Source organism: Westerdykella ornata (assembly GCF_010094085.1).
Source record: "Westerdykella ornata strain CBS 379.55 unplaced genomic scaffold EI97scaffold_7, whole genome shotgun sequence".
In the NCBI taxonomy this organism is placed as follows: domain Eukaryota; kingdom Fungi; phylum Ascomycota; class Dothideomycetes; order Pleosporales; family Sporormiaceae; genus Westerdykella; species Westerdykella ornata.
Window position 1 is genome coordinate 744,339 of NW_022986857.1, and position 23,929 is coordinate 768,267.

The window sequence follows — 23,929 nt, forward strand, 5'->3', positions numbered from 1 at the left end:
TATCCACCTCTTCGGCCTCCCTTAGCGTGGCAGCAGAAGAATACTAGTCCATAAGCAGTCCACCTGTACGGCACGGCACGACGCAGTAACCCTGAAAACATAGCTTTTACAGCCTCCTCACATCTAAGATGAAGAAGCAGTTGGGCTCCAGCATAAAATATGGCGATAGCATACACCATCTCTAAGGTACTAGTAGTAACCGTGAAAATCTTGCGGGTATAAGCTTCAAGATTGTCAATCAGAAGAAAAAAAAATTCGAAGATGATTATGCAAGACAGCCCCCAAACCACTTCCCAAAGCCGCCGATGTTATGCGAAGGCAAATTGCCGGAAATACACTACGATGCACATCGTTCCAAAAGTCCGGAATGCTCTTATTTACATCACAACCTAGACGAATGGTGTTAGTGGACTGTAATAACGGGTGCAGGGCCAGTACATACGCAATCACTCTCCTTGGGCGGTGCCCCAATGCCCATCTCGTCGAAAGTCTTGGGGCCCTTTCCAGGCGTCGTCGGCGCTGCCGGTTTCGGACCTGCTGGCTTACCACCTTGTGCCTGTCCTTGCGGTTGTTGCTGCTTGAGCGGCGGTGGTCTCTGAGCCCCTCCCGCCTGTGGCGTCTGTGGCGACGGATCCCTCGATGGGCGTCCGGAAGGAGAAAGTCCTGGCCCCGGCCCCGGTGCAGCGGTGGAAGGTCGGTCCGGACGTGAGGATGTTCTGCTCTCTTGGCCAGGCTGTACCGTCGAGGGTCGGGTGTGTTGACGTGGTTCCAACGGGGCGACGTATCCGACGTCGGGGAGTATGGGTTGCTTTCCGGGTGGCGGGCCGCCTTGCTTCTGAAGCCTGTTGCGCCCGTCTGGCGCGACGTAGCCGATATCGACGGGTTGCACTGTTGGCGGTCTATCGTATGCCTCTGGTCGCTGTATTCCGGGTCCGCCGGGCTGCCTGTAGGCACCAGGACCTGGCGGAGGTCCGCCTCCTGGAGTCCGTCCGCCGCTGGGAATGCGTCCCCGTCCCTGGCCCATCTCGTCCATGCTTGTGTGAGGCCGCAGAGGTAGAGCTCCCATATTGCCTGGCCCTTGAGGCGGCGGTTGCCCACGTCCATATGGATCATTGGGTCCGTATACACTTGGATGGATGTTGAACGCAGGACCGGGAGGCGGTCGTGTGGAGGCGGACCTGAGCTCTGGCGCAAAGCCACCCGCCATGGGCGGTCTAGCACTTCCGACTCGGGGCGGTCCGTTGTCAAGAGGATAGGGTGCTGCTGTGGCTGGTCGATCCAGTGGTGCCGACGCATTTATGATGGGCGGCTGGTCAGAAATCGGATAGGGCGTAGTCCCGCGGTCGGGCCTCGTAGGTGACCTTTCCCCATACTCGTCTGCGACGGTGGGGAGAGCGGGTGCAGCCATCTTCTGCAATCTCGCTGGACGTTGCCCGCGCATGGAGCCATGTTGGGACTTGATTCTGTTGATGGCAACCTTCTCGTGATCTGTCTTGGACAAGGTGCGGTTTGATTTGGAAATGCTTTCGATGCGGCCGACAGCGTCCTTGTTCCCATTCTTTGCCGCCTTTTCGTACCATTCCAGCGCCTTTTCAATGTTTACGGGGATATGCATGCCAATCTCGTTGAAGTATCCCATCGCGAACTCTGCTGTAGGGAGACCTGCGAGTGCTGCTCGCCGCGCATACTCGTAGGCCAACTCTTCGTTCTTTGCAAATTCACCGTCGTAGCCACACAAGAACCATTTGCTGATAGCCATATCTGCTTCAGGTTCTCCCTGGCGGGAAGCCAACGCATTGTAATGCAGTGACAGAATTGGACTGAACTCACAGCCCAGACTGCAGAGCTCATACGCCGAACCCATCTTGACCTGCGCCTTGGCAAACCCAAGGTATGCTGCCTTCTCGATGTTCTGTTTGGCGGCCTGCTCGTCGTACGGAAGGTAGATCTCGGGAACGTTGATCTGGGGCAGCTCGCGAGCGTAGAGCATCCCCAATACGTAAGCTCCTTGGGGGGCATTCTCATCCGCCGTTTCGGCCGCCTGTTTGATCAACTGAACTCCCTTGGCAAAGTCTTGAGGCTGCCCGTGTTGCCCTAGCAGCGTCATCATCCCGAGGCGATAGTTGGAGGCCGAGTCTCCCGCTTCGGAACCGCGTTTGTAGTGCTGGAGAGCCTTGATCGGATCTTGCGATTGCTCGTACGCCATACCCATTCGATACTCGGCTCTTGCATAGCCCTTGGACGCAGCTCTTGAGTAGCACCTGAAGGCCTCCTTTTTATCGACCCTTAGTCCGAACTTGCCAAACTCCAACCACGTCCCTCTTAGAAACTCGGCTTTGGGGTGATGCTGGTCCGCTAAGAATTGCACCACGTTCATAGCGTCGACCCTGAGTTGGTGCTCCACTTGTGGTGTGACGGGCCGTGCCGGCTGCGACTCGGCCAGTCGCTGCTCCTGTAGCATTGCTATGTCGACGTATTGCAGCGCATCCTGAGCCCATGCCAACTGCATCTCCGGGTCATTGGAGTTGAGTACGGGCAACCGCGCATTCTCCAAGACAGCCTCCTTCTCATCGTCTGATGGTGGAACATTTGGGGGCCGGTTGGGCAGCTTGGGAAATACGGAGAAGTTTGGAATGTCCGAGTTTCCTCCAAACTGACTGTAGTCGTGCGAAGCGTCTTGTTGGATGGTCTGCGGTTGTACCGTCGGGGGTTGCTTGAAGGTGGAAGATATGCTCTGGTGTCGCGCAGGCCAGTTGCCGGCTTGGGCGTCGTGCGGAGGTTGCTCATGCTGGAAGCTCGTTGACCGCGGAGGGAAACGCTGCTCAGCCTGAAGGCCAGCTTGAGCGGGCGGCGACATGGGCGCTCGAGGAGCGTTTGCTTCCAGCTCCAGGTGTGTGATGTTTTCCTGCATGTGTTCGGGCACCTCTGGCATGATTCTATTAGGCCGCGTAGGCTGTCAGCATCTCTTCGGCTAAACCACGACAAAGGGGCCCGATTGAGTCTAATACTGACCGCTGAGGGGCTGGAGAAATGACCTCTGGCGACGGAGCGGGCATATAGTAGTCGTCAAAGCCGCCAGGGACAAAAGTTGCGCCCAACTGGGGCTGGCCTTGATTATAGCTCATTGTCCCTGCAGGTTAGGCGGAGGAGCTGGCGGAACCTTGGAAAGCGAATGTTAGCCTTTGTCGAGCACTTCAAAGCTGCGCTGAGCGATGCATCGACTTGTGAGTTGGGTGTGCGGAATAGTCATGAAGTCGGTGTAGGTTGAAGCTCTGGTGGTGAGTGGAAGGAGGGCGGATGATCACATACTGTTTGGCGGGGTCTCAGCGATGCAGGTGGATGATGATGGATCTATGCGCTTCGACGAATGCGGCGCCCTCGTGAACACTCGCTCAAAGATCACAGTCGCTCCGGCCCTCTGGTGGGCCTCTGCCTCTGAGGTGGGTGTGATGCTCCGGCAAAGTGAGGAGTGACTTGCACCGACTTGCAAGTCGATGATGGCGCCGGGTTCTGCGGGGCGAAACGATCTTGATGATGCTGCCGCAATAACCTTCAACGGCTCCACCCAACCTTTCCGGCGGTTTGTCTTGAGATATGCGCGACAAGGAGCGACGGGCAAGTTGTTTGCTATTGCCAACAGCTGTAGGGGTCCGATTAGGGGTTCTGGAAGGGACAAGAAAAGGTACGGTTTTGAACATTCACACAAGAGCCCACATGCCCGAGCTCATCAGTTTCGTTATTTTTCAACCCTGCGTCGGGGAATCTCGCTGACAGGCACAACATGATCCATGTTGACGCGCGGCCTCGGGGCATTCTCGAATTATATGAATGAGGCTCGCGGCCACGAGCTGTCACATAGCTACTACCAGTATGTCCATAAGGCTGCGGCCGCGCCTCGTTGAGGCTGAGCAGCAGAGGGAAGAGTAGCCTCCGCGTTCTGCCCCTTAGTTGTACTGTGTAGTCATTGGGCTACTCTTTCGCATCCAGCAGTCCTATCAGGCAAGTGAGAATACGATCGAGTTATATATATAGGACGCGCTGAGCCCTAGACACGACGAGGGAAATGAGGGAATTCAGAATCCCGCAGCCACAGTTCAGCCACGGCGTGCACTGCCACAGCATCATCTCCTTTCAAGATGTACAATTGTCACAACAGGCATGTCGCACATGCAACTCTATGGCACTTATTAACCATACATCAGCGTTTGACTATTGATCAACTCGTTTACCCTATCACAGATTCGCCATCTCAAAAGATGTGAAAATCTTGCACCCTGTAGCCCCAAACCATTGGTTACTCGTCCCCCGCCTTGTTCTTGCCCTTGTTTTCCTTCTTCTTCTCAGAAGTCTGCCCGTTAGTAGAATGCATGTCATCCATGACAGGTACAGCGTTTCCGCCCCTGGCTGTCGATTTTTCTTCAGGAATCCTTGCGATGACCTTTATCTCATATTCATCGTTGCCGGCAGGAATCCGCTGAACGACAATCTCCTGCAATGGACCTTCATTCAACTTCTCGTCGATGGGCATCTCCAGTAATCCGTATTGTTCGATGGCTTGCTCTTCAACCCAGACGACAGCATTTTCTATGCTGCGCGCACCAGCGTGCTGGTTGTAGAATTCCTGAGCGAGCTCCGCGCACACCATCCCATCCTCTAACACCGTCATCCGGCAGTGTGCGGCGTATCTATCTATGCCGGGCTGTAGGCTGATTGGCTCGCGGAACCGGCTGGCCAACCTCAGGATGAATTTGTGTCCGACCACTGCTACTTCAGGCTTGGAGAAGGGCAAGAATGGTATTATAGATCCCACTCGTCCTGTAAAGGGAGCCTAACACACTGGTCAAACACAGACACTTATAAACATCTTGCCCACTCACCCCAAACTCGTTTTGATAGATACTACCCAATTGCTTCTGCAGATCGGCTAAGTTGGCCTCAGCTATTTCATCCTCTGAAAGATGGCTCAGATGCTCCGTGTAATAGGCCACGATCTGTTCCGCTCCCACGTTGGTGGCAATTATCCATATCGTTTTGGAACAGTCTACGGCTGTGTTATGGCGTCTATCTTCATACTCACCTAGAGAAAATCAGTTCAGAGATCAGAAATCGCGGTGACGAGGCGTGAGTACCTTTTTCAATAACAACAAGGAGCGCATGCATCACTTTCTCGTCGGTTTTATCGAACTCGTCGAGAAACACAACCGAGCGTAATCCACTGTTTTCGGCAAGGAAGTTGTTCAGCTGAGAACCTTTCTCATGTCCCCTCCACCCTGTGGTGGGTCCCAAAATACCCCACTGATCTCTTATTTTACCGCAATCGATAACTTGAGTCTTGACAGAGAGCAGATCGCCCATGATCCTCGCCAGCTCTGTTTTCCCGTGACCCGATGGTCCGTCAAACGCCATCACCAGAGGTCCGTTCCTCTTCCCAGCAATGTAGGGATACACTTTAGTCTGCACCATTTTGGTTGCAGAACGCTGACCGACCAGGAAAAATGGCAGCTTCAATAGGTCCGACATCTTGTTCCCTTCTGCAATCTGCCGAATGCGCATGGTGGGTTCTTTCATTCGGTGCGCCCGGTGGAAATGATAGCGGTGCGTCAAATGGAACGCTTCCGCAAGCATGCGACGGACCCCTTCCGTACACCAAGAATACTCGGATCCAGAACCCAGTTGGGATCTTGTTGACGGCCCTGACCTGGTACTCAATGTTGGCTTCGGCGTGTCGAGATATACCTCCCACATATCCATCGCAATGGCCTTCGGGTCGACTCCGCAAGCGAGAAACGTCCTCACAACATCCGTCGTGTCAAGAGCTTCCCGATGGCCGTGGATGATCGCGAAAACGATCACAGGAATAGGAAATGTCTTGGAAGACCAATGAGGATCGACCTGATATCGAAGGAGGATAGCGACTAATTCGGCAGAATTCCGCTCTACGGCATAGTAAAGCGCTGGCCATCCCGTGCTAGCCATTGTCCGTTTGAAGTCGTCGGCATGCGCATAGCTCGATAGGTACGTCTTCACAGCGGAAACGGAACAGTGCTTTTGAATGGCCGCACAAAGCGTCTTGACGGAAAATGGTTTAGGATAGTTCAACCTCTGGAGAACAAGATCCGGTTGGTCGTTGCGCAATCTTGAAGAAAGCTCAAGACTTCTGAGACGGTAGTCCCCGCCGTCAATATCCCAGGATGCCATGGCCGAAATCAAGGTTGGCTGTTCGGACACGAGACGCGGGTTAGTTGCGGCGTCTTCTGGTAAGGTTGGCTTATAAGACGGCGAGTGCCGCCGACAAGCTCGTTGTACTGAATGGATAAAGCAGCGAAGTGTCAAACATGCAGAGGAACAAACCACATGAGGGCTCTGGAAACTTCCCGCTTCTCATGCATGCGATCAACAGCCTTCAAGTAAACGGAGGCAGACGATACAAGGGTGAACGGATAACTTACATCTCTAGGGAATTCGGCTTTTTTGCCCGTAGGTAGTGAGCGAGTACGCCATCGTGCAGGCGGACATTCCAACAACTTCGCAGTAAGGCCCCAGGGGGTTTGCGATTCCAAAGTCATCTGCTCGATTCCGTTATTATTTCAAGATCATCTGGGAAAAGCAGGATGGAGTGGAGCCCGCAGAAATGAGCAATCGTAAAAGGTTCTGTTTGGCCGGAGCTCCGTGTTTGTTGTTTTCGGACATGATGTATCCCGTGGTGGAAAGGGCGCACGAGAGGGTGCATGGGCTGGTCCCGAGGTGGCGTAAGCCAAGTATCAGTGCATCCATCTGATAAATCTTAACTGTGATAACACCGCTCCCCAGAAAACTTGATTACAGTTGGTGAATGCTCGGTTCAGTTGGGATCCTCTTTTATCTCAGAAAAGTCACGAGGACAGGCTGGAAGACTTTGCCTTACGAAAGGTACTAAGACAGCTGTGGTATACATGATACTGCACTGTGTCAGCTCGCACGCTATAAAAACCCAGGCTCAACCTAAAAATCCGTTACGACCCAGCCACTTGATAGCGTCAAGAGCCAGACGGTCCGCCTTATCCTTCTCTTGTTCAACCAATCGCTCATAGAGTCCCATACGCTTTTCCTTCGTCTTCGGTGGATGAGCATAACGGCAATGTTTCCCGTATCTGCAAGAACCGTTATTTCTCCAGCTAGAACATATGCGCCGTTCTTCGTTTTTCTCCACATTCAGCGAAGTTTGAGCAGGAGTGGGTGGAGGAGCTGGTGCATGAGCGGGTGCAGGTGGTGGAACCACGATAGCCGGAACTTCCACCTTCGACGACTGTGTCTCTGGACCAGAATCCGAGTCCGTGTCGTCACTCGATTCGTCAGAGTCCTCCGAGCTGGACGAAACGGCAGAGGACTCTTCATCCAGAATGCTATAACCCGACTCGGATGCAGAATCACTCGCATAGCCGAGACCAAGATCGACTGCAGTTGGATTTGATGGATCTGATGGTTTTTGTTTACCAGGTCTACTGTTTTCGACCTTGGCACGCAGCTCCTGAAGGATCTCTGCTTTCGTTCCCGAGGACGATTGAGGAACGACCGTTGCCGGCGTTGATACGATGCTACTATCAGGCGGTTCCTTTTTGACTGTTTTCCCTCCCTGTACTTTGTGCAGAAACTCAAGTTCTTTCGCTCTCCTCTCTGCGGCTTCTTGCGCCTTTTCGGCAACTCTCTGCCTCGTGGGATACTCCTTTCTTCGGTCCCGCAACCATGCGGTAATCTCGGCCGGTGTCTGCAGCGAGATTTGCATGCCGTTATGCTCAAAGGCCATCCCTTGCACGCCCATCTTCAATGCTAGTTCGGCTTCTTCGTCAATACCCTCATCGTTCTCCTCCTGTTCGCCGACACTCTTCGTATCGTCCATATCTACCTCCTTTCCAGTCAGGCCCAGCTGTATCTTCTTCCTCTTCTTCTCTCCTTCTTTCTTAGCATCAGCAGGTTGTGGTACTGCTGGAGCAACGGTTGGTAAGGTAAACCCAAAGCTCGGAACGGCTGGTGCTGTGGCGACTTTCGCCCTCTGGGGTTTCGCGTTCGGGGGTACGGTTTGGGTGGGTATCGAGGCTTGAGGAGTCTTCTGATATAGACCGTTATCGCCTCGCTTTCGTTTGTTGTTGGGTTGTGGGGATGATGAAATAGCAGCAGAATTCCCAGTATATGGCACATATCCATTGTGACTACCAACATTCTGTGGTGGCTGGGCCGTCGAGGGACACGTCATATATGGGGTATAAGGTTGTGCCTGCGTGTGCGCGTATTCCCTCTGCTGCGGACCTCTGAGGCCGCCCTGCTGTTGGCCTCCTCCTCTTGCGTTTGGCCCTGAATACTGAGCATGTTGATTTCCACCTCTACCAGAGCCTCTCTGACCGTTTCCACGTCCTCTGCCCTGCCAGCCTCTGCCGCGCCCTCTCGCGCTATTCGATCCGCCTCTCTGGCTCGCGTATGGCTCTTGCGAATCGTTCCATGTCGCTCTAGGAGGCGGTGGAGGTGGCGGCGGGAAGTTAAAGGGCGTCATCTATGCATTAATTGAAGATGGTAGGTATAAAAACGCAGCTTTATCGCATTGTGTATATGTATCGACTTGCAGACCGTGAAGTGACGTTGCAAGTTGGAGCTTCAAGAACTTTGGTTCCATTCTTATCGATAAGAGTAGTCGCGCCGGACCCACTTTATTTCTCCATCAGATCCTTAGTCTTGGCCGATCCTACTAAACCTCACATCACCAGCGCGATGTGCAGGTAGCATATCCGCACGCAACTTGACCAACTATTCTGTTGAGCATGAAGTCAATACTACAGTCATGTTCATTCTTGTATGTTCCTGCATCTATCACTCAGCATAAGACTAACGACTGGCAGACGACCATAAAGGATCTAGTTCAGATTACACCAGAAGATTTCCGGAAGACCAGCGCAGAAGCCATCAAAGATGCCATAAACGCAAAATACTCGGATCGCATCATTCCCAACATCGGGCTGGCCATCTGCCTGTATGACCTGCTGTCGACTTCCGAAGGCCTAATAGGTCACGGGACTGGACTTGTGAATGTTGATGGTTAGTATCACCGCTCTTCTGCTCTCGGCATGACGGGACATCTGACCAAGTCTTGCAGCCGAATTCCGCCTTATAGTTTTCCGCCCGTTTCGAGGCGAGATCTTACAGGGACGCATCAAATCATCTACCGAGTTGGGCATAACGAGTAGGTACAGTACTACCTGAGTACCTAACATTTCTAATCAATTTAGTCGACATGAACTTCACGTCGGAGGTATTTGTGCCCGCTCAGAATCTGCCGCCGGATACGAACTTCGACATTGCGGAAGGTGTGTTCATCTGGGACAACGAAGGTAACGAGATGTTCTTCGACCCCGCCGAGCCGGTTCTGTTCAGGGTAGAGGCGGAAGAATGGTTCGATCGGAAGCCTACGGTTGTTCAGAAGGATGAGAAGGGTGATATCATTGAGAGAAGGGACACCAGCTGGAGGATCATTGTAGGTTTAGCCTTCGTTTCAAGACGTGACACTGGCTGACGTATGCGTAGGGCTCTATGAATCAACCTGGATTGGGTCCGATGATGTGGTGGGGCATTGGGAAAGATGAAGGACAGCCCGGAAAGGATGCTAATGGTAGCATAGAAGAAAATGGGGAGATGCATGTAGACGGTTAAGAGTGTTTCGGAAAATGGTTGTATGCATATGGGCGGACTCACGGGCCTCGACGGCATCACAATCTCTCAGGACGGCCACAATATTCCCAGAATTCCCAATATCAGATCTTGTCATCGCGACCGTTTCAAGCCGGCCCATAAATTCTCCATGAGAGATGAGAAGAATCCCTTTTGCCACTTTCTGGCTGTGGTGGATGGGTATATGGTGGAGGTGATTCAGCCGACATCGCTGTTCATCGGTGATTGAATGGGATGGGAGCGAACTATTCCAGCGGTTCATAAAAACATGGTTCAATACGGATCTACATCCACACTCTGATCTGACCACAATTAGAGGTGAGAAGGCAAAAAGCGCTTGGAACTGCACGGGGAAGAAGAATCTGTTTCTGGAAAGAAAAGCCGAATACGCTTTGAATTTGCTTGGAATCTTGTAAGGCTGGGGATGCTCGGTGCTAGTGTTTCAATAGACGAATACTGTGTAACTACGATGCAGTGTATACGTACGGACGTAGACCCCAACATCACTACAACCCGTATCACGTCAGCGCCTTAACTAGGTAAAGCATACGCTTATCTCAAGGCTACTCTTGCGGCGATGTCCATTGTCTACCCTTAGAGGTTTCTCACACAGTAAGGGCAGCCGTACGCGGCTACTGGAAGCCTGTACGTGCTACCGCTCAACACTTCCAACAGTAAGTACACCCGGCCGTAACGACCGGCCGTACAGTGAGGGAGACTCCGTCAGCACGTACAGCCTCCTTACCTCGTACAGGGCAGTACTGAAAAAGTGGGTTACTACCCGGTTACGGACCTTACAAGTAAGAACTTGAATATTCAATGGGGGTAAAGGTGGGGCTGCAGGGTAGAGTAGGGTAATCTGGCCTAGTGTACGGAGTAAGTTTACTGCCGTAATACGACGTAAATGTACGGCCCATGTACTAAAACCTCCACTCTGTTCACGGGTAAACAGTGAAACCAATCAGAGGGCTCCGTTAGTACGTACAGGCACCAATCTCCGTTCAGCTCAGTAGTAAGTTAAAATCTACCCTAGGGTAGCCCGCAACTTACTATTGGAAGCGTTGCAATTGCTACCGCTTGCATGTAGCTAGAGTTGGGCATAGGTTCTTAAACGTCTACGCAGCAAAGTATTACGTTAAGTAGTTCGAGGCTTAAGACTGCAGGACTGCTTAGGGTATACATCCAATGGTAAAGGCGAAGCTGTTATGTAGTTTTGCTTAGCTACTACGGTACTATATCGGGTGTATTTGTTCTCATAGAATACGAAAAGGATGTGCTGGTTTGCGTTGCTTAAGGCGAGGTGTGGCTGCTGACGATGCGGGGGCTTAGCGTAACCACCTGGTTGGAAAGAGGCGTCTGACGGAAGAGATGGCGTTTGTGGTTTGCGTTTCCAGCCTGTTCCAATGAGATTGATGATGGAAAGCCCCCAAATCGCAACTTTCGGGTTTCATCAATCGAAACCCTAATTGCACCGGGGCCAAGGCAGATCCAGCCTGCATAACCCCCCGGCCTACTCTAGGGTAAGCATCCTCCATTCTTACACCAAGATATCCAGGGTTTTGTTGTGGTAGAAAAGCATACCCTACATAGGGTACTCGTTCAGCAAGATATATAAATGCTGGACTTCCCAAATGCTATAACCATCCATTGCCAACAATCGAGCAATCTATTGCACAACCCAAACTCGTACTACCGTTCATGATAACCTTGGAACACTGAGCCAGCAAAATCATCATGTTACTTCTTCTTACTACGCTCTTGCAAATCTCCTCGAGTTGGGCTGCGCCAACAGAGCGTGACGTTTTAACCATCCCCGTCCGTGACATTGTCCGAAACGACCTGTCCGCCCATGAAGCTCATCCGAGCTTCCAACTCTATACTCGTTGGCTGGAGACCCCGCAAGGGGCTTATATCCGACGGGATCCCAAAGCTGCCTTTACGAAGCACTCAAACATCCGTAGCGTCGACTGCCATTCAGATCTTGGGACATGTCTCTTCACCAGCAAAGTCCCATTATCTGACCCTGCGAAGTCCAAGCGGGAAAACGACGCTCTCATCCGCACGCTGGAGGAACAATTGAAAGCCAGAGATGAAGATCCGACAGCCTTGTTTGAACGAGCACTCAATAAGCGCTCCGGCTACGCAAACACCCTGTATACCAGCCTCCACCTCAAGACCTACCACGACCTTTCACCAGACGACCCAGTCGCCGGCTTCCAACACTACATTACTTGGGACTTCAAGGTATGTGGGCCAAGCAGCCAGCTTTGAGTATGTATAAAACGGAAGTAAAATAACCGTAAACCAGTGCCAAACTTTGCAGTTCAGCAGCATGGGCTTCCAATTGACGAACAAACAATTTCACATGTACAAGGAGAACGAGGTTACGGGCGAACTATATGCGACACTGATAGGAGACAACGATCCAGGGACACAACACTCGGTCAGGATTGGCATGGCATTTGGCTGCGGCCTGTTCATCAACAAATGTTGCCTACAAAACACTGGTGTGCAAAACTACGTTGGCGGGAATGAGGTCGTTGTACCCAAAAAGGAGCCCACCGAATGCGTAACGGCGAAAGATGTCTCGAACCAGAACTGCGAGTCCTACCATGGCGGCTGGTGTGGGGTGCACATCAGGCAGTACCAGAGAAACCAGGGCCCCGGTTTCCACACGGAAAACTATCGCTTCGATGTCATCTTGTATGACAGTGACCAGGAACTTGTCGGCGAGGCAGACCTGCTCAGTATCCCGAGCGGTACCCAACAAGAGGTTGGGAGCACACTGCCCTACACGTTCGGAGTGAAGGCACCCAATCTCGACGACGATGCGGTGTACATGTCGTACAATGGCGCCAGCTGGGGAAGCAACGACCAGGACCATCACTGCAATTTTGGGGCGTATGATAATGGCTTAAGGGAAGGCGATTGTGGCTTCTCATGCTAGGACGAAGCTTCGTCATTGAACACGTTGCAGATTTTCCTTTCGCCATAGATGATTTCACGGGAAGCTCGTATTATTAGACATTTGCCTTTGGGATCTTTCACCGCAGGGACCTTGGCGAAGTTGGGCGCTGATTCCATAGGATAGGACGTCAGTAGTTTATCAAAGTTGTATCGATATATCTACACACAGGAATCTGTGATTTACAGCCCCGTGGGACTATCACGAGATTGAATCACATGCTAGTTCCCGGCAGTAGTGGCCTCGCAACTGGCATCCTCCGAGAAGCAGTTTGACAACGTAGTCTATAACCTTGTTTATTTTCCCATGTCGAAATGATGTTGATGTTCGCGCTCGAATGTGTGCTGTGGTATTCAAGTCCAAATGCCGTGGAACCCGACCATGACCCACTCCACATTCCCCACCAGCAACGAAAATTCTCCATCTGCACCACCAACTATCCTAAATGGCAAAAACGTATATAGAACTCAGCAAAAATTGATCACAGCAGGATTCGAACCTGCAATCTCTTGATTCGTAGTCAAGCGCCTTGCCATTGGGCCATGTGACCACTTTTCTTGATGCGACTTGCCAATTGATTGACTCCTATGTAGCACAGCAGTCCTAGAACAGTGGCAGAAGCGTTCCTCTCCTCCCAGTAAAAGTTGTGGACTCTCTCATACCGCACCGAAAGGGTCTTTCAAGTCGCGCACAAAAACCCGTGCATACCGTTCTCATCCGAACCGCCTAGTCTCGATAGCGCTCCCGACCAACGAATCACCCCTGACCAGACCCGTCGTACAGATCACAATCCTGCTTCCCCTACCTTCGCCACCAACTTCTCGAAGCTTGTTGCCGATGAATCGAAGAGCTGCAATCTCTGCTCTCGTGACGCCTCCGAGGAAGAAAACGACGACGGTCTTGCTGGCATCGCTGTGATTTCCGTTCAACATACTTCTTGCTTTGACGGCCTTTTCCTCGCCTTTCTGCGTCTCGTCGAAAGTGGTTCCCCTGATGTATTTGGTTGCGTCGTCGAATATGCGCAAACCTTGCGCAAGCGGATTTGCCTGAGCAGAGGCTTGTGGGTGGCTACTGGGTTTAATCACGTTGGCAAGTGTCTGCTTCTGAATGATGGACTGCACGAGTCGCACTGACAGAGGGGCATATCCCGAGAACACATAGGAGATGTCGTTGGGCTCGGCCTCGTTGACCTCGTCGTCCCAAACCCGTAAGTTCTTCCGTAACGGCGCGTAGTTGGTCACAGTCCCAGGTTTCGCCGCTGGTATGGAACCCAAACCTGCACCGCCCCTGGGTGCCAGTAGACCCATCTTCTCGAGAGACGCAAGGGTGAGTAGGTGCTGTGGTCCGTATGCCTGGATGACTTCTCGTTTGAAGTTTTCCAAGTCTTTCGGGCGCATCCCAGCATTCGTTGTGCTTTCCAAAGCAAGGAGACGCAATATAGTAGGCAGAGGCACATCCCGAGATATGAATTCGGAGATGGTGTCATGTTGTGTGGTGGGATCTGCCCCTGACATGAGGTTCTGCTGAACCTCGAGTGAACGTGTGAATACGTCTGTCCGTGTGTACTTGATGATCTCCTCAGCTAACGACGTGTGTAATTTCAGGCTCGCCTGCTCAGCCTGATATCCTGGTAATCGGGCCACGAACTCCCTCAGTTCAGCAGTTGTTTTGGCCGATAGTTGGTTGCGTTCCGTACTGCTTTGCAGACGTCGGGCAGCCTTGTTCAGCAGATTACCGACCACAGCGAAGTTTGCATCACCTAAGGTCGAGTAGAGGGAATCTTTCGGATCAATCATCACCTTTCGCTTCATACTGGTTGACCCAGACCCTGTCTGCCCCGGTTGCGGTGCGGCTCCGCCGACGACTGAGGAGTCTACCTCTGTTTGGTTCGCAGATATATTGAACACCTCGTCAATAAGCCCCTCGTAAGTGAGTTGAGTAAGAAGCACTGTCGGGAAGTCGACATCCCGATCAATGATGATGAGGCTGTCGATGGAGGAACTCGGCGTCAGTCCTAGATATGATCGGCTTTGGTTGTTACTGCTCTCGCCTGCAATCACTTCAGTGCGCATTCTGATTAAGAGGTCAGCTAGTCGTTTAGCTTGATCGCCTTTTCCAATGATGCGTGGGAACAGGCCGTATCTCTGTTGCTGGAGCATCAAAGCTCTGGCTGAGAGATAGATCGGAGTAGGGTCTTTCCGCTGTTGAGTGTCAGTGATGAGCGAGACAGCCTATGATGACGATACGCACAAGGTACAAATCGGAGACCGCATCGTCCAGCTCCAGTGACAGTACATCGTCCGCTAGTGGAACGAAGAACAATGGCCATTCGCTCACGCTAGCTTCACCCAAAACTCCAGCTTCCTCGAGAAGCTGGTCAGAGACAACCGTTCGGCGAGGCACCCAGAATATCGAGAATTCGTGCTCGATTTGGCTATCACGACGTATGCGCTTTATTTGCTCTAATAAGGATGTCAGTACCGAGCATTGAAGCGAGCCTGATTGAAGAACGGGACACTGTCAAGGATATAGAAAGGTACTGTGTTGATATAGGGATCAAGACTGGCTAGGCAGAGTGGGAGCTGTCTGCCTAGCCTACTTTAAGATCCCAGCTGGACGTTGGGGCGAAGAAACATAACTTGGGCGGAAACGACGTACCGGCAACCGTCATCACCGTTTTCGCCTTCTCACCTCTGACGAGGAAGACGACATTGCGCTGAGAAGAGTCCACGTTGTCGTTCTCCAGAAAGAACGGCTTGTCGACGCCATATTCTTGAAGTGTGGAGAACTTTACCAATAGGTTCAGCGGTCCTGCGAGAGCTTTTTCGAGGACAAGGTTCTTCTTCCCCCTGACCTGATAATTTCCATGAGTAAAGGAATTGTGGTGCAAGGGGGATATTACCCTACACCTTCGAGGAGGAGAAGCAGCTCTCGGCGAGCTTTTTCAGAAATTTCTGAAGCTCGCAAGGGTGTTATAGGAGCCATGTCCTAGTGTATCATTGAGCGTTCCGATGCTGGCAGACGCTTGACGGCATTGCGAAAGCTCGATGTCGCTACTCCCAAGTCGACGGAACTGTTGTTGAGGTTGAAGCAAGCTTTCCAAGCGGTTGCGCAACGGCCAGTATGCGGCCCGAGTGAGAAACTGGAAATAGCTTAGTCGTTTTCTTGGCATCATTTCACATCCTGTCGAAGCGATAGGGGACAAAAGTTACTGTAAAAGTAGCCTCACGACCCGACAATCATAATGCTTACTCACTTTCATGACAAGATTAGAGCGTGGTAAAGAGCGTCTCCCGAGTCCTGCTTCAGATGTACTTACCGTACAATCACTACAATACACTAAGCAAAGGACGATTGTCTGAAGGGTTCCCAAGGGTTTCCATCAGCATGGCACGTATTAATATTCCTCAACGATGGATGCGTGTCATCAGAAGCCGGAAATGCGCAACAATCGCTATTACCTCCCCTGATTTGCTGCAGCCATTGGTTGCCCCATTTGCAGACGCCTTGATCGATCTGCCGGGTTTTTCCAATCGCTCGCAGGTTCAACAGACATTTGATTCAGGCAAGATGTGAACTTCGGGAGCTTAGTATTGCATAGCTCGATAGCACGAGATACGGATATTAGGAGGCCATGCAGACAGATCGGGCCGTGATGATGTGGACGGGGACGCAACAGTGTGAAGCGTTGCGCGGTAGCCTTGAGCGATCTTCATGTTCAATATTGTATGTCGAAAGCATAAGGACAAGGAGTGTATATGTGACCGAGTTTGTATGTGGCTAATCGAACAGCCAAGCCCTGCAGCTTCAGGTAACCAACAACTACTTAGGTATCGTCGAGTGATTGGAACTACTGCGTAGAAATGCCAGAGATGGTAAAGGAGAGCCTAGATTGATGATACCGGTGGTACCACATTTAGCGGTTGCTTGACTCAACTTTATGATCCCTAGAGATGGGCAAGCCTTTATTTTGGCGCCCATGCAAGATGCCATCGCCCCTCTTCTGGCCTTCTAAGGGTATCTCTAGTTCATACCAGTTCTCGTTCAGATACATCGCCGCTAATCTCACAGGTCTCATAGCCGCCAGTTGTAATGGGAGCTGCCATATCATCGGCCATCCAAAGGAGACACCGAAGAACGGAAAGAATACCCCGATGCCGTAAGGGAATACGTCCCGGAACCAGTGGGCTTGCTCACGATTTTCCGTCAGGTTGATTGCATAACCGCTGGCTGCCACCACAAATAACCACTAAGCCCAACCGGCCAGCCACATACCTGCACAGAGAATAAGAACAATAGCGAGGATGATACCGTCACGATATGGTCTTTCCTGCTCTCTTCGTATTTCGAGATCCTCATCCTCCTGATGCTTCTCGGAGCCTTCCGTATGTCCCATTATACGATGCTCAACCCAACCGAATAGTGGAGCGAATCTGATAACTGGAATTCCGAATGTATCCCGCCCAGTCCTTCCTTCAAAGTCCTTGGTAAGAGTCTGCCACCAGAATGCGCCTTCGGAGATAAAAAAGAAGAATAAGCCAAATCGGAAGACATGGACGGTTAACACGTTCCTAGCGGTTGTGCAGTGTTTCTCAACGGCCCAGTCGCAAAGTACCACCGTGGGAAATGCTAGCATGTTGACAGCGATCCAATATATTTCCTCTACCGATATCCCAAAGCGAATGAGTCTCCTGCAGAGGTCAAATGCAAGTTTTGAAAACATCCACGCCAAGATGCTATGCTCCTGTCGAGAGAGATACGCTCGCCATGATCCCAGCTGTTCGAGGGTTCGGTAGAGGAGTACACAGAGGACTGACAAGCCGCAATAGCGGAGGAACTGGTAGAAGGGTAGCTTGGGCCCGCAAAACATGAGACATTCTTCCCTATCGTACCAGAATCCCGGAGTCGCTTGAAGGCCCCCATTTTGGAAGATTCACAGGCGTGCCGCTTTTTGACGGACGGAGGTGAGGGAAGGATATGTGGGCTACCCCGATGTTCTTGAAGGGGCGTGAACCCTCTATTCAGTGTGCGGAGTTCTGTATGGTCGGGAATTATTGCGATGGGCCTTATGGTCGTGGAGAAGGAACTGTGAAGCCATTCAAGGTGAGAGGAAGATGGAAAGCGTGTCGGTCTTCATGAATACATCGAAGGCCTGCAGAGGACAGCTCAAGAGTCCCAGCTATATGAGTAAGAAGGGTTCGGTGGGGGAGGAGCGGGGCTTTAAGTAGTGTGGCCGTTGGAGTCCGTCGTCACTGCTTCGCTTATGCGACGGGGTGGGCATATCTATCTAGCTATAGGTAGTGCCTTCGATCGAACTAACTTCGACCTAATCAACCTTAGACCTAACATATGAGCCAAGAGGGAGCCGCGGAGACGATTCCGTTCCCAACAATGCTTACTCCAGGGCTCACTCTTATCACTTCACATGCACTGGCGAAATTGCAAACCATGATCTGACGACATCATTATGCAGTATTTCCAGATTCCGAAACCCCCAAGTTGAGTGAGGAGAAATTGGCCCGGCGAGTTCGGAATCGGATGACGCTATCAGTCTGGTAGACACACAATCGAAAAGCGAACAATCACCCTTAGTAGATACTTGTTCAACAGAGGTATGCAAAACACTTAAATGGATGGACAAGCATTTGGGATGGCGGCATGAGGTTCTAGTTTTCATCTTCAAAATAAGCCGCCGTCGTCTACGGAATTTCAGACATATCCTCAGTTGACTGCACATGTGTGCTGAAGACCCGGTGACCGAGGATGAAGATTGGAGCAACATATGACAACTAAGGGAACAGTTGCCAAGACAGAAACTTCGTCAGTTGGTTCTGGCGCAGTTCTTGTGGATCCAGTTAGACGGTTGACCGTGACCTCTACACTCCTTTTGTGAAAGTAAAAGCGGTAGACGGCGGTCGTATGAACTTGCAAGCAGACGTAAAAGCCATTCCAGTCCGGCTGCAGCGATTCCCTTCGCTCAGAGAGGTACGTGTTACAACGAAGGATTACCCAGAAGGATTTCAGGTGGGTTCGACGCCTTTATTGCCATGCATCTGCCCCTATCTTTACTACTCAGCGTCCTTACAATTCTGGACGGAATCTATCTTGTGCGCAAGCAAAGTCGGGAAGGCTGCTGGGGCGGATAGTTTAATAGGTGAAGTGAATACGCTAACCGGAAATGGCATAGCTTTTTTTACCCATGCTACGATGATGCGACCCGCCTCATCAACCCTCAGACCTCGGGGAACCTTGACCCAACACCGGGCTATGGAACCGTTCCCTGATCATTCCCATGGACTACCCAAACCGCGGCCAATACGTTCGGATGTGTCCGAACCCAACTCGGCTCCACGAGTGAGCTCGAATCCGGAGAGCACCTCCTCCAAGAGACCGCACCGTCACAGTCCTCCCCATCACCACCACAGACATCATCGCCACGGTTCCCGGCATGCGAGAAGCGTCGTACAATCCGCAACTCAGCTGTACCCCCCGACGAGCTTTGGGGATCTCTTGAAACAAGTCAGTCGCAGCAGGAATACGTCTCCCACTCGCAACCAGCGAGCCCGCGTGGAAGGGCTGGATGCCCACCGAGAGGTGGAAGCAAACGCCCGGCGATTAAAGCCTGCAAGCGCTGAGGATGTCGCCAGAGAGCAGGCCAAGGCCGAGTCTCGCGAAGAGTACGCCACTGCCACGTCTTGCACAATGGCACGAAACTCATTTATCTGTAGGGCTCTCCTCTCCTTGCTACACAGCTTGTCCGACAAGTCTTTGAAGACATCCCGCCGGCTCGATGACACATACTACTCAATCTTGGAGAAACTTTCCGTCTTGCGGCAAACGATCGGTAGCCTCCAGGAGCTCTCCGGCTTGACCAAAGAACTACATGATACCTTTCTCTTCGATACAAATCAGCTTACCAATGAGATACAAGGGCAAATCAAGAACTTTGGTAATTTCGATGCACAAGACGCCCAGGTCAAGAACCTTCAAGAAAGGATTCAGGCCGGTAAAGAAAAGGCGGATGCATTGATGGGTCGGCTCGCAGAGGCCCGAAGACGGGTCAAAGCTCGAGCCGAATCGGATGCGGAAGGGGAGGCACGCACAAATCGTACGTCTTTGTATACCTCACTCCTCCTACCAGCTTCACTAACGCTTGTAGGGCGGTTCCGCACCTTCTGGGGAATGCTTGGTGCGATTGCGTGCGTTGTGTTTATTATTGCTATTTTTCAACGGTTCAATCCGACATCGGTCAGCGACGAGAGACAGCAGGAATTTGAATCTGGCGTAAGACGCGCGCTCGCGGATGCTCCGATTGCAGATGAAACGAAAGAAGCGATCATTAGTCCAATCCCTGTCCGAGAAAACGAACCTCGTATTCAACCTCCGTCCGCTCCGTCGGATCGGAAGGAAGACGGATGGACGAGGGTCTTCGATGAGCTCTAGATCAACACCAGGATGGCGTTGCTTCAAACGCGTGACATACGCCCTCTAAGTGACATTCAGGATCGAGATTCCTTTACAGTATTCAAGGTATGATCTACTCGAGCTTCTGAGTGTCTTTGAAGTCCCAGTTGTTCAGATACCCGCATCCCGTCTGCAATGGCAGTTAGCTTCCGATGAGTCGGGACGCGCATTCACTTACGCAAAGGTACATTGCAAAGCTGAGCCAGCCTATATATGCTGCAAGGAGCCATCCGGAAGCAGTATCAACCTGGCTCCAGATGTACGCAAGATAACCCGTAGTGCCAGTGAGGGCGATGATGTCGGCGGTGGCTTCAATCGGTCGTCCGAATCGGAAGAACAGCGGCATCCAGATGAGATTGAGTCCGAGCTGAATAGTATAAAGGGTTGCTCCATGCTGAGCTGCGTCAATTGAGCACCACGCGGTCGTCTGGAGCGAGCGGAACCTTCGCCAAATTGTGCTTCTCCAAGTCAAGTGACTGCGTCCCCGTACTCCACGCACGATAGGCAGCGTATCCTATTATTGCATACAACACAGTCCATACTGGGATAAATACCTAAGAGGGAGGGTTTAGAGGAGGCTGCTTCAGTTTAGTGTAGACCTTTTCAGTTCGATCTGAATTGACTGCCTAGCTAATGGCTCTGCTAGCTCCGACGGGGAATAGCACTGCAACGGCGGGTTGCTCGAAGGCGAAGGCTGGAAGCGTTAATGAAGGGATGTAGGTCGTCATCTTGAGTCTTAGGATGGTAGTTGGGATATTATGTGAACAAATGGGAGAGGGCTGAGAAATACAGTAGCTCACAGAGCTTGATGGGATGGATGGCCAGATGGTGACGTCAAGTTGGCGTCGCTCGTAACATGGAAGGCTTCACCATTGCCCACATTTGTTGACCTGCTTTTTTAGGGAGAGATACTGTGTACACAGTGAATAAGTTTGATCATCCATAGTCATTTCCACTCAAGTAACTCGATCTCAATTATCCTGGACTAAACCCTTGCGAGAATATACTGTGTCTACCAGCTCCGCCTTGTTACCGAATCGTGGATAGGATATTCTAGCCCACTAAATCTATAGACTACAAATACAGTAGGTTATGAAGAAGAATATTGGTGACTGAAGAAGCACCGTGTATCGAGAGAAAAAGGAGAAGGAGGGACAGAGAGAGAATTCCTCTGTTTCTTAAGCTACTGTTATTGACTCCGTTGGCTAGCAAGTGAATCTACACTGATCTCTGCAATGACATAAATACCCGGAGTGGCTACATCTATAGGAGGATGTCCACGACGTTCGGCTGAATCCCCTGAGTGACCATGCCATTACATCTATACAACGAGAGAAGTTCTTCTATCTGTGGTACAGGTATTCAAGTTTTGACGACTACCCCATTTCATCTATGACAGACCTCACAATGCCACCTCATCCTATACCCTAATCACCACTCCGATGCCCAACCCCGAAGCCTCACGGATACAGCACGCAAGGCACGTCCGCGTCGTCCGCCCAATAACGGCATCACACCCTTCGGCTGCACACCAGGCCCTAGCCAACAGTTCCAAATCTTTTGAACCCCGCGCATCAAGCACAAGGGTCGTCTTATGGTCGCGACGGCAATAATCTGGGTTCGCATACCTGTCGGGCGATTTAAGCAGGTTATCAGTGAAGTTTGGGTTGAAAACAGCCGTTGCAGGCACGATCTTGTAGTTATACCATACATGGAGGGGATGCTCCCTGAGTGGTTTGAAATCCAGCGGCGCACTTTCTGGGCTCTGGTTATCAGTCTCCGCCGGCAGGTCCGGTTGAGGAGCGTGGAAGCGATGAACAAATAGCGGTGGCTGAAGACGATCGAACAGCTCGACTCTATGGCCGGTTCGACGACTCCAGAATCTTGACACTATCTTCTCCGTACTGCTCGTGTGCTTTTGAGGTGGCGCGCATGAACGAGCCATGGAAGGGCCCGTGCAGGGATATGAAGTGACGAAACTCACATCATGCTTAAGTGTGAACTTAACAGCTCCAGGGCCGCCACCGTCGGAGAAGGTCAGAACAGCCATGAAGGTTGGGGCTCTTGTGTCGGTCACTGGCAAATCGAGGCCCATTGGCGTGTGAGGTTCAAGAGCCCAGTTCACGAGAACAACCGAAAGGTCTGGGAGGACGCTGGAGTCGATAGGCACGGTTAGGTCCTCTCCTCTGCAGGGGCGAGCATCCTTGGGAATGAAGGATGAGTCTTGAAAGACGATATCCTCCTCTCTCCCCTGAATGGGATATTTGTTATCCTTGGGACGCCAAACGGTCATACTGCAGACATCGTACCATCCATTGGGTAGGTCAGACGTATCCGGCACTGAGATCCAGCCCATGGACTCCAGCGCACCATCCATGCATGCTATGACACGACCGAGTATGCAGAATTTGCTCCACCAGCTGCGACCAGCGTAAATGAAGCCGCCATGCAAGTCCGCTGTGTTGCCTATAGTGCCCAAAGCCACCTCGCCGTTTTCGAGCAACGTGCACATTAAATGGTGGCAGATTGCTTCCCCAGGAAGGATTAAGCCAGTCAGATAAGACCTACTGAGCCAGCCACCAATGCTCGCTATCTCAACTGTAGCATCAGAATCATTTGGATTCGTGGAGCTGTTCAAGGGGATCGTTAAGCGCAGGTGTTTCTACGGCGGAATCCGGGTCATTGCGGTGGAAGTAGATCCCGGAAATGTTGCTAGTGCTTGAAGGTTTGGGCAATGGGGTACCGTAAACACTTGTAAAAGGCGATATACTGAGCTCGACGAACCTCTCGTTTGTCGACATTAGCTGGCCTAGCGACTGTGCAAGGCTGTCAACGATGCCTAATCTATTCGACAACCCTTCTACCACTCTCTCAATTTCAGGCCAGCGGAGGGCGCTAGCAAAGGCCACAAGGCCTGACAACTGGCGCGTCTGGTTTCGCGGCAGCAGAACATATTCAGAATCATCGATCGGCCTTTGTGGGGGAGCGTGACCACTCTTCGTCGAGGGTATATCTTGCCGCGCGCCGCTATGCGTTCCTACCAAAATACCGGCAGCCTTCCGTTTTACAACAATATTGTCCAGAAAGCAACGAGCCAGTACCAGATCCCAGTCGACTTTCGCACTCTTCAGCTTCCAAAAGCCATTCCTGTCTCCACTGGAGATTTTCTGTTCGAATAACGTTCGCTTGCTCATGCTGATCACTGCATCAACCCTCAGAAGCAGCTCGCAAGAAAGGGCAATCTGTAGAAGGAGGATTTCCCGCTTTGTCCATAGACGGACTGGGGCCACATCATGTTTGTATTCATCGTTGCTCCACAGGATTTCGCCAAGTTTCACTCTCCATTCCACGACTGAGAAGTCAAACCAAACACGTACCTCGCTGAGGGCTGAAAGGAGAGAAAGAATTGGAGCATTCAAACCGGTCACATTCTCGAATCTGGGCACAAAGACAGAAGCCACCAAAAAGTTGTCGAACAGGTTCTACAGGCCTTCGGAGGTTGCCACATCCAAAATATTCTTGCGCTCCGGGCTGGCTTTGAGAGTCTCAACCAAATTTCCAATTTCTCTGAGCCTTTCAAAGATTACACCCAGGTCCACTTTGCGTATCCCCATTTGCTCAGGGTTGCTCTGGAATATATCACAATGCGTCCGATAGAGATACAGTGGTGCCTCTAGCTCCGAAGTGATGCCAGCGTCTGAAAGCGGAATTTGTAGAAAGTGAGTGAAACCGATGGAGCCAGGTTCCACCCCTTGAAGGCTTAGCATGCTCGGAAATTCAAGGATGTCGAGGGAGTATGGAAAATAT

General features: G+C 51.6%; 10 protein-coding genes and 1 non-coding gene across 11 annotated transcripts; 2 read left to right on the top strand and 9 right to left on the bottom strand.

Moving 5' to 3' along the window:
- Positions 1-215: 215 nt before the first annotated feature.
- Positions 216-3,301, bottom strand: EI97DRAFT_297742 (HCP-like protein). The gene is made up of 2 exons (XM_033794500.1): positions 443-3,301; positions 216-389 (listed from the first exon to the last, which is right to left on the bottom strand). The coding sequence occupies exons 1-2, from the start codon at positions 2,930-2,932 to the stop codon at positions 378-380; spliced, it is 2,502 nt and encodes an 833-aa protein (XP_033655111.1). The 5' UTR covers positions 2,933-3,301; the 3' UTR covers positions 216-377.
- Positions 3,302-4,294: 993 nt separating this feature from the next.
- On the bottom strand, positions 4,295-6,198 carry EI97DRAFT_457573 (P-loop containing nucleoside triphosphate hydrolase protein; the record flags this gene model as incomplete). Its single annotated transcript, XM_033800832.1, has 3 exons — positions 4,295-4,828; positions 4,878-5,077; positions 5,130-6,198. The coding sequence occupies 3 exons, from the start codon at positions 6,196-6,198 to the stop codon at positions 4,295-4,297; spliced, it is 1,803 nt and encodes a 600-aa protein (XP_033655112.1).
- Positions 6,199-6,976: 778 nt separating this feature from the next.
- Positions 6,977-8,230, bottom strand: EI97DRAFT_449662 (uncharacterized protein; the record flags this gene model as incomplete). The annotated part of the gene is made up of 1 exon (XM_033800232.1): positions 6,977-8,230. The coding sequence occupies one exon, from the start codon at positions 8,228-8,230 to the stop codon at positions 6,977-6,979; it is 1,254 nt and encodes a 417-aa protein (XP_033655113.1).
- Positions 8,231-8,721: 491 nt separating this feature from the next.
- On the top strand, positions 8,722-9,840 carry EI97DRAFT_298047 (DNA-directed rna polymerase III 25 kd polypeptide). The gene is made up of 5 exons (XM_033794501.1): positions 8,722-8,821; positions 8,868-9,063; positions 9,122-9,208; positions 9,255-9,499; positions 9,550-9,840. The coding sequence occupies exons 1-5, from the start codon at positions 8,810-8,812 to the stop codon at positions 9,673-9,675; spliced, it is 666 nt and encodes a 221-aa protein (XP_033655114.1). The 5' UTR covers positions 8,722-8,809; the 3' UTR covers positions 9,676-9,840.
- Positions 9,841-11,941: 2,101 nt separating this feature from the next.
- EI97DRAFT_298107 (uncharacterized protein) lies at positions 11,942-12,873 on the bottom strand. The gene is made up of 2 exons (XM_033794503.1): positions 12,828-12,873; positions 11,942-12,767 (listed from the first exon to the last, which is right to left on the bottom strand). The coding sequence occupies exon 2, from the start codon at positions 12,575-12,577 to the stop codon at positions 12,188-12,190; it is 390 nt and encodes a 129-aa protein (XP_033655115.1). The 5' UTR covers positions 12,578-12,767; positions 12,828-12,873; the 3' UTR covers positions 11,942-12,187.
- Positions 12,874-13,136: 263 nt separating this feature from the next.
- EI97DRAFT_t44 lies at positions 13,137-13,208 on the bottom strand. The gene has a single exon. It is a non-coding gene; the product is annotated as a tRNA-Arg (tRNA).
- An 18-nt stretch (positions 13,209-13,226) lies between these two features.
- EI97DRAFT_298075 (Sec1-like protein) lies at positions 13,227-15,732 on the bottom strand. The gene is made up of 4 exons (XM_033794502.1): positions 15,566-15,732; positions 15,317-15,512; positions 14,909-15,120; positions 13,227-14,859 (listed from the first exon to the last, which is right to left on the bottom strand). Exons 1-4 carry the CDS (start codon positions 15,641-15,643, stop codon positions 13,372-13,374), a joined length of 1,974 nt encoding a protein of 657 aa, XP_033655116.1. The 5' UTR covers positions 15,644-15,732; the 3' UTR covers positions 13,227-13,371.
- A 3,193-nt stretch (positions 15,733-18,925) lies between these two features.
- On the top strand, positions 18,926-20,101 carry EI97DRAFT_457578 (uncharacterized protein; the record flags this gene model as incomplete). Its single annotated transcript, XM_033800833.1, has 3 exons — positions 18,926-19,335; positions 19,387-19,766; positions 19,818-20,101. The coding sequence occupies 3 exons, from the start codon at positions 18,926-18,928 to the stop codon at positions 20,099-20,101; spliced, it is 1,074 nt and encodes a 357-aa protein (XP_033655117.1).
- Positions 20,102-20,195: 94 nt separating this feature from the next.
- EI97DRAFT_449666 (translocator protein) lies at positions 20,196-20,850 on the bottom strand (the record flags this gene model as incomplete). The annotated part of the gene is made up of 4 exons (XM_033800233.1): positions 20,196-20,252; positions 20,301-20,516; positions 20,566-20,676; positions 20,776-20,850. The coding sequence occupies 4 exons, from the start codon at positions 20,848-20,850 to the stop codon at positions 20,196-20,198; spliced, it is 459 nt and encodes a 152-aa protein (XP_033655118.1).
- Positions 20,851-21,398: 548 nt separating this feature from the next.
- Positions 21,399-22,429, bottom strand: EI97DRAFT_432440 (uncharacterized protein). Its single transcript, XM_033798162.1, has one exon. The coding sequence runs from the start codon at positions 22,413-22,415 to the stop codon at positions 21,543-21,545; it is 873 nt and encodes a 290-aa protein (XP_033655119.1). The 5' UTR covers positions 22,416-22,429; the 3' UTR covers positions 21,399-21,542.
- A 305-nt stretch (positions 22,430-22,734) lies between these two features.
- Positions 22,735-23,316, bottom strand: EI97DRAFT_457580 (uncharacterized protein; the record flags this gene model as incomplete). Its single annotated transcript, XM_033800834.1, has 1 exon — positions 22,735-23,316. One exon carries the CDS (start codon positions 23,314-23,316, stop codon positions 22,735-22,737), a length of 582 nt encoding a protein of 193 aa, XP_033655120.1.
- Between the last annotated feature and the right edge of the window lie 613 nt (positions 23,317-23,929).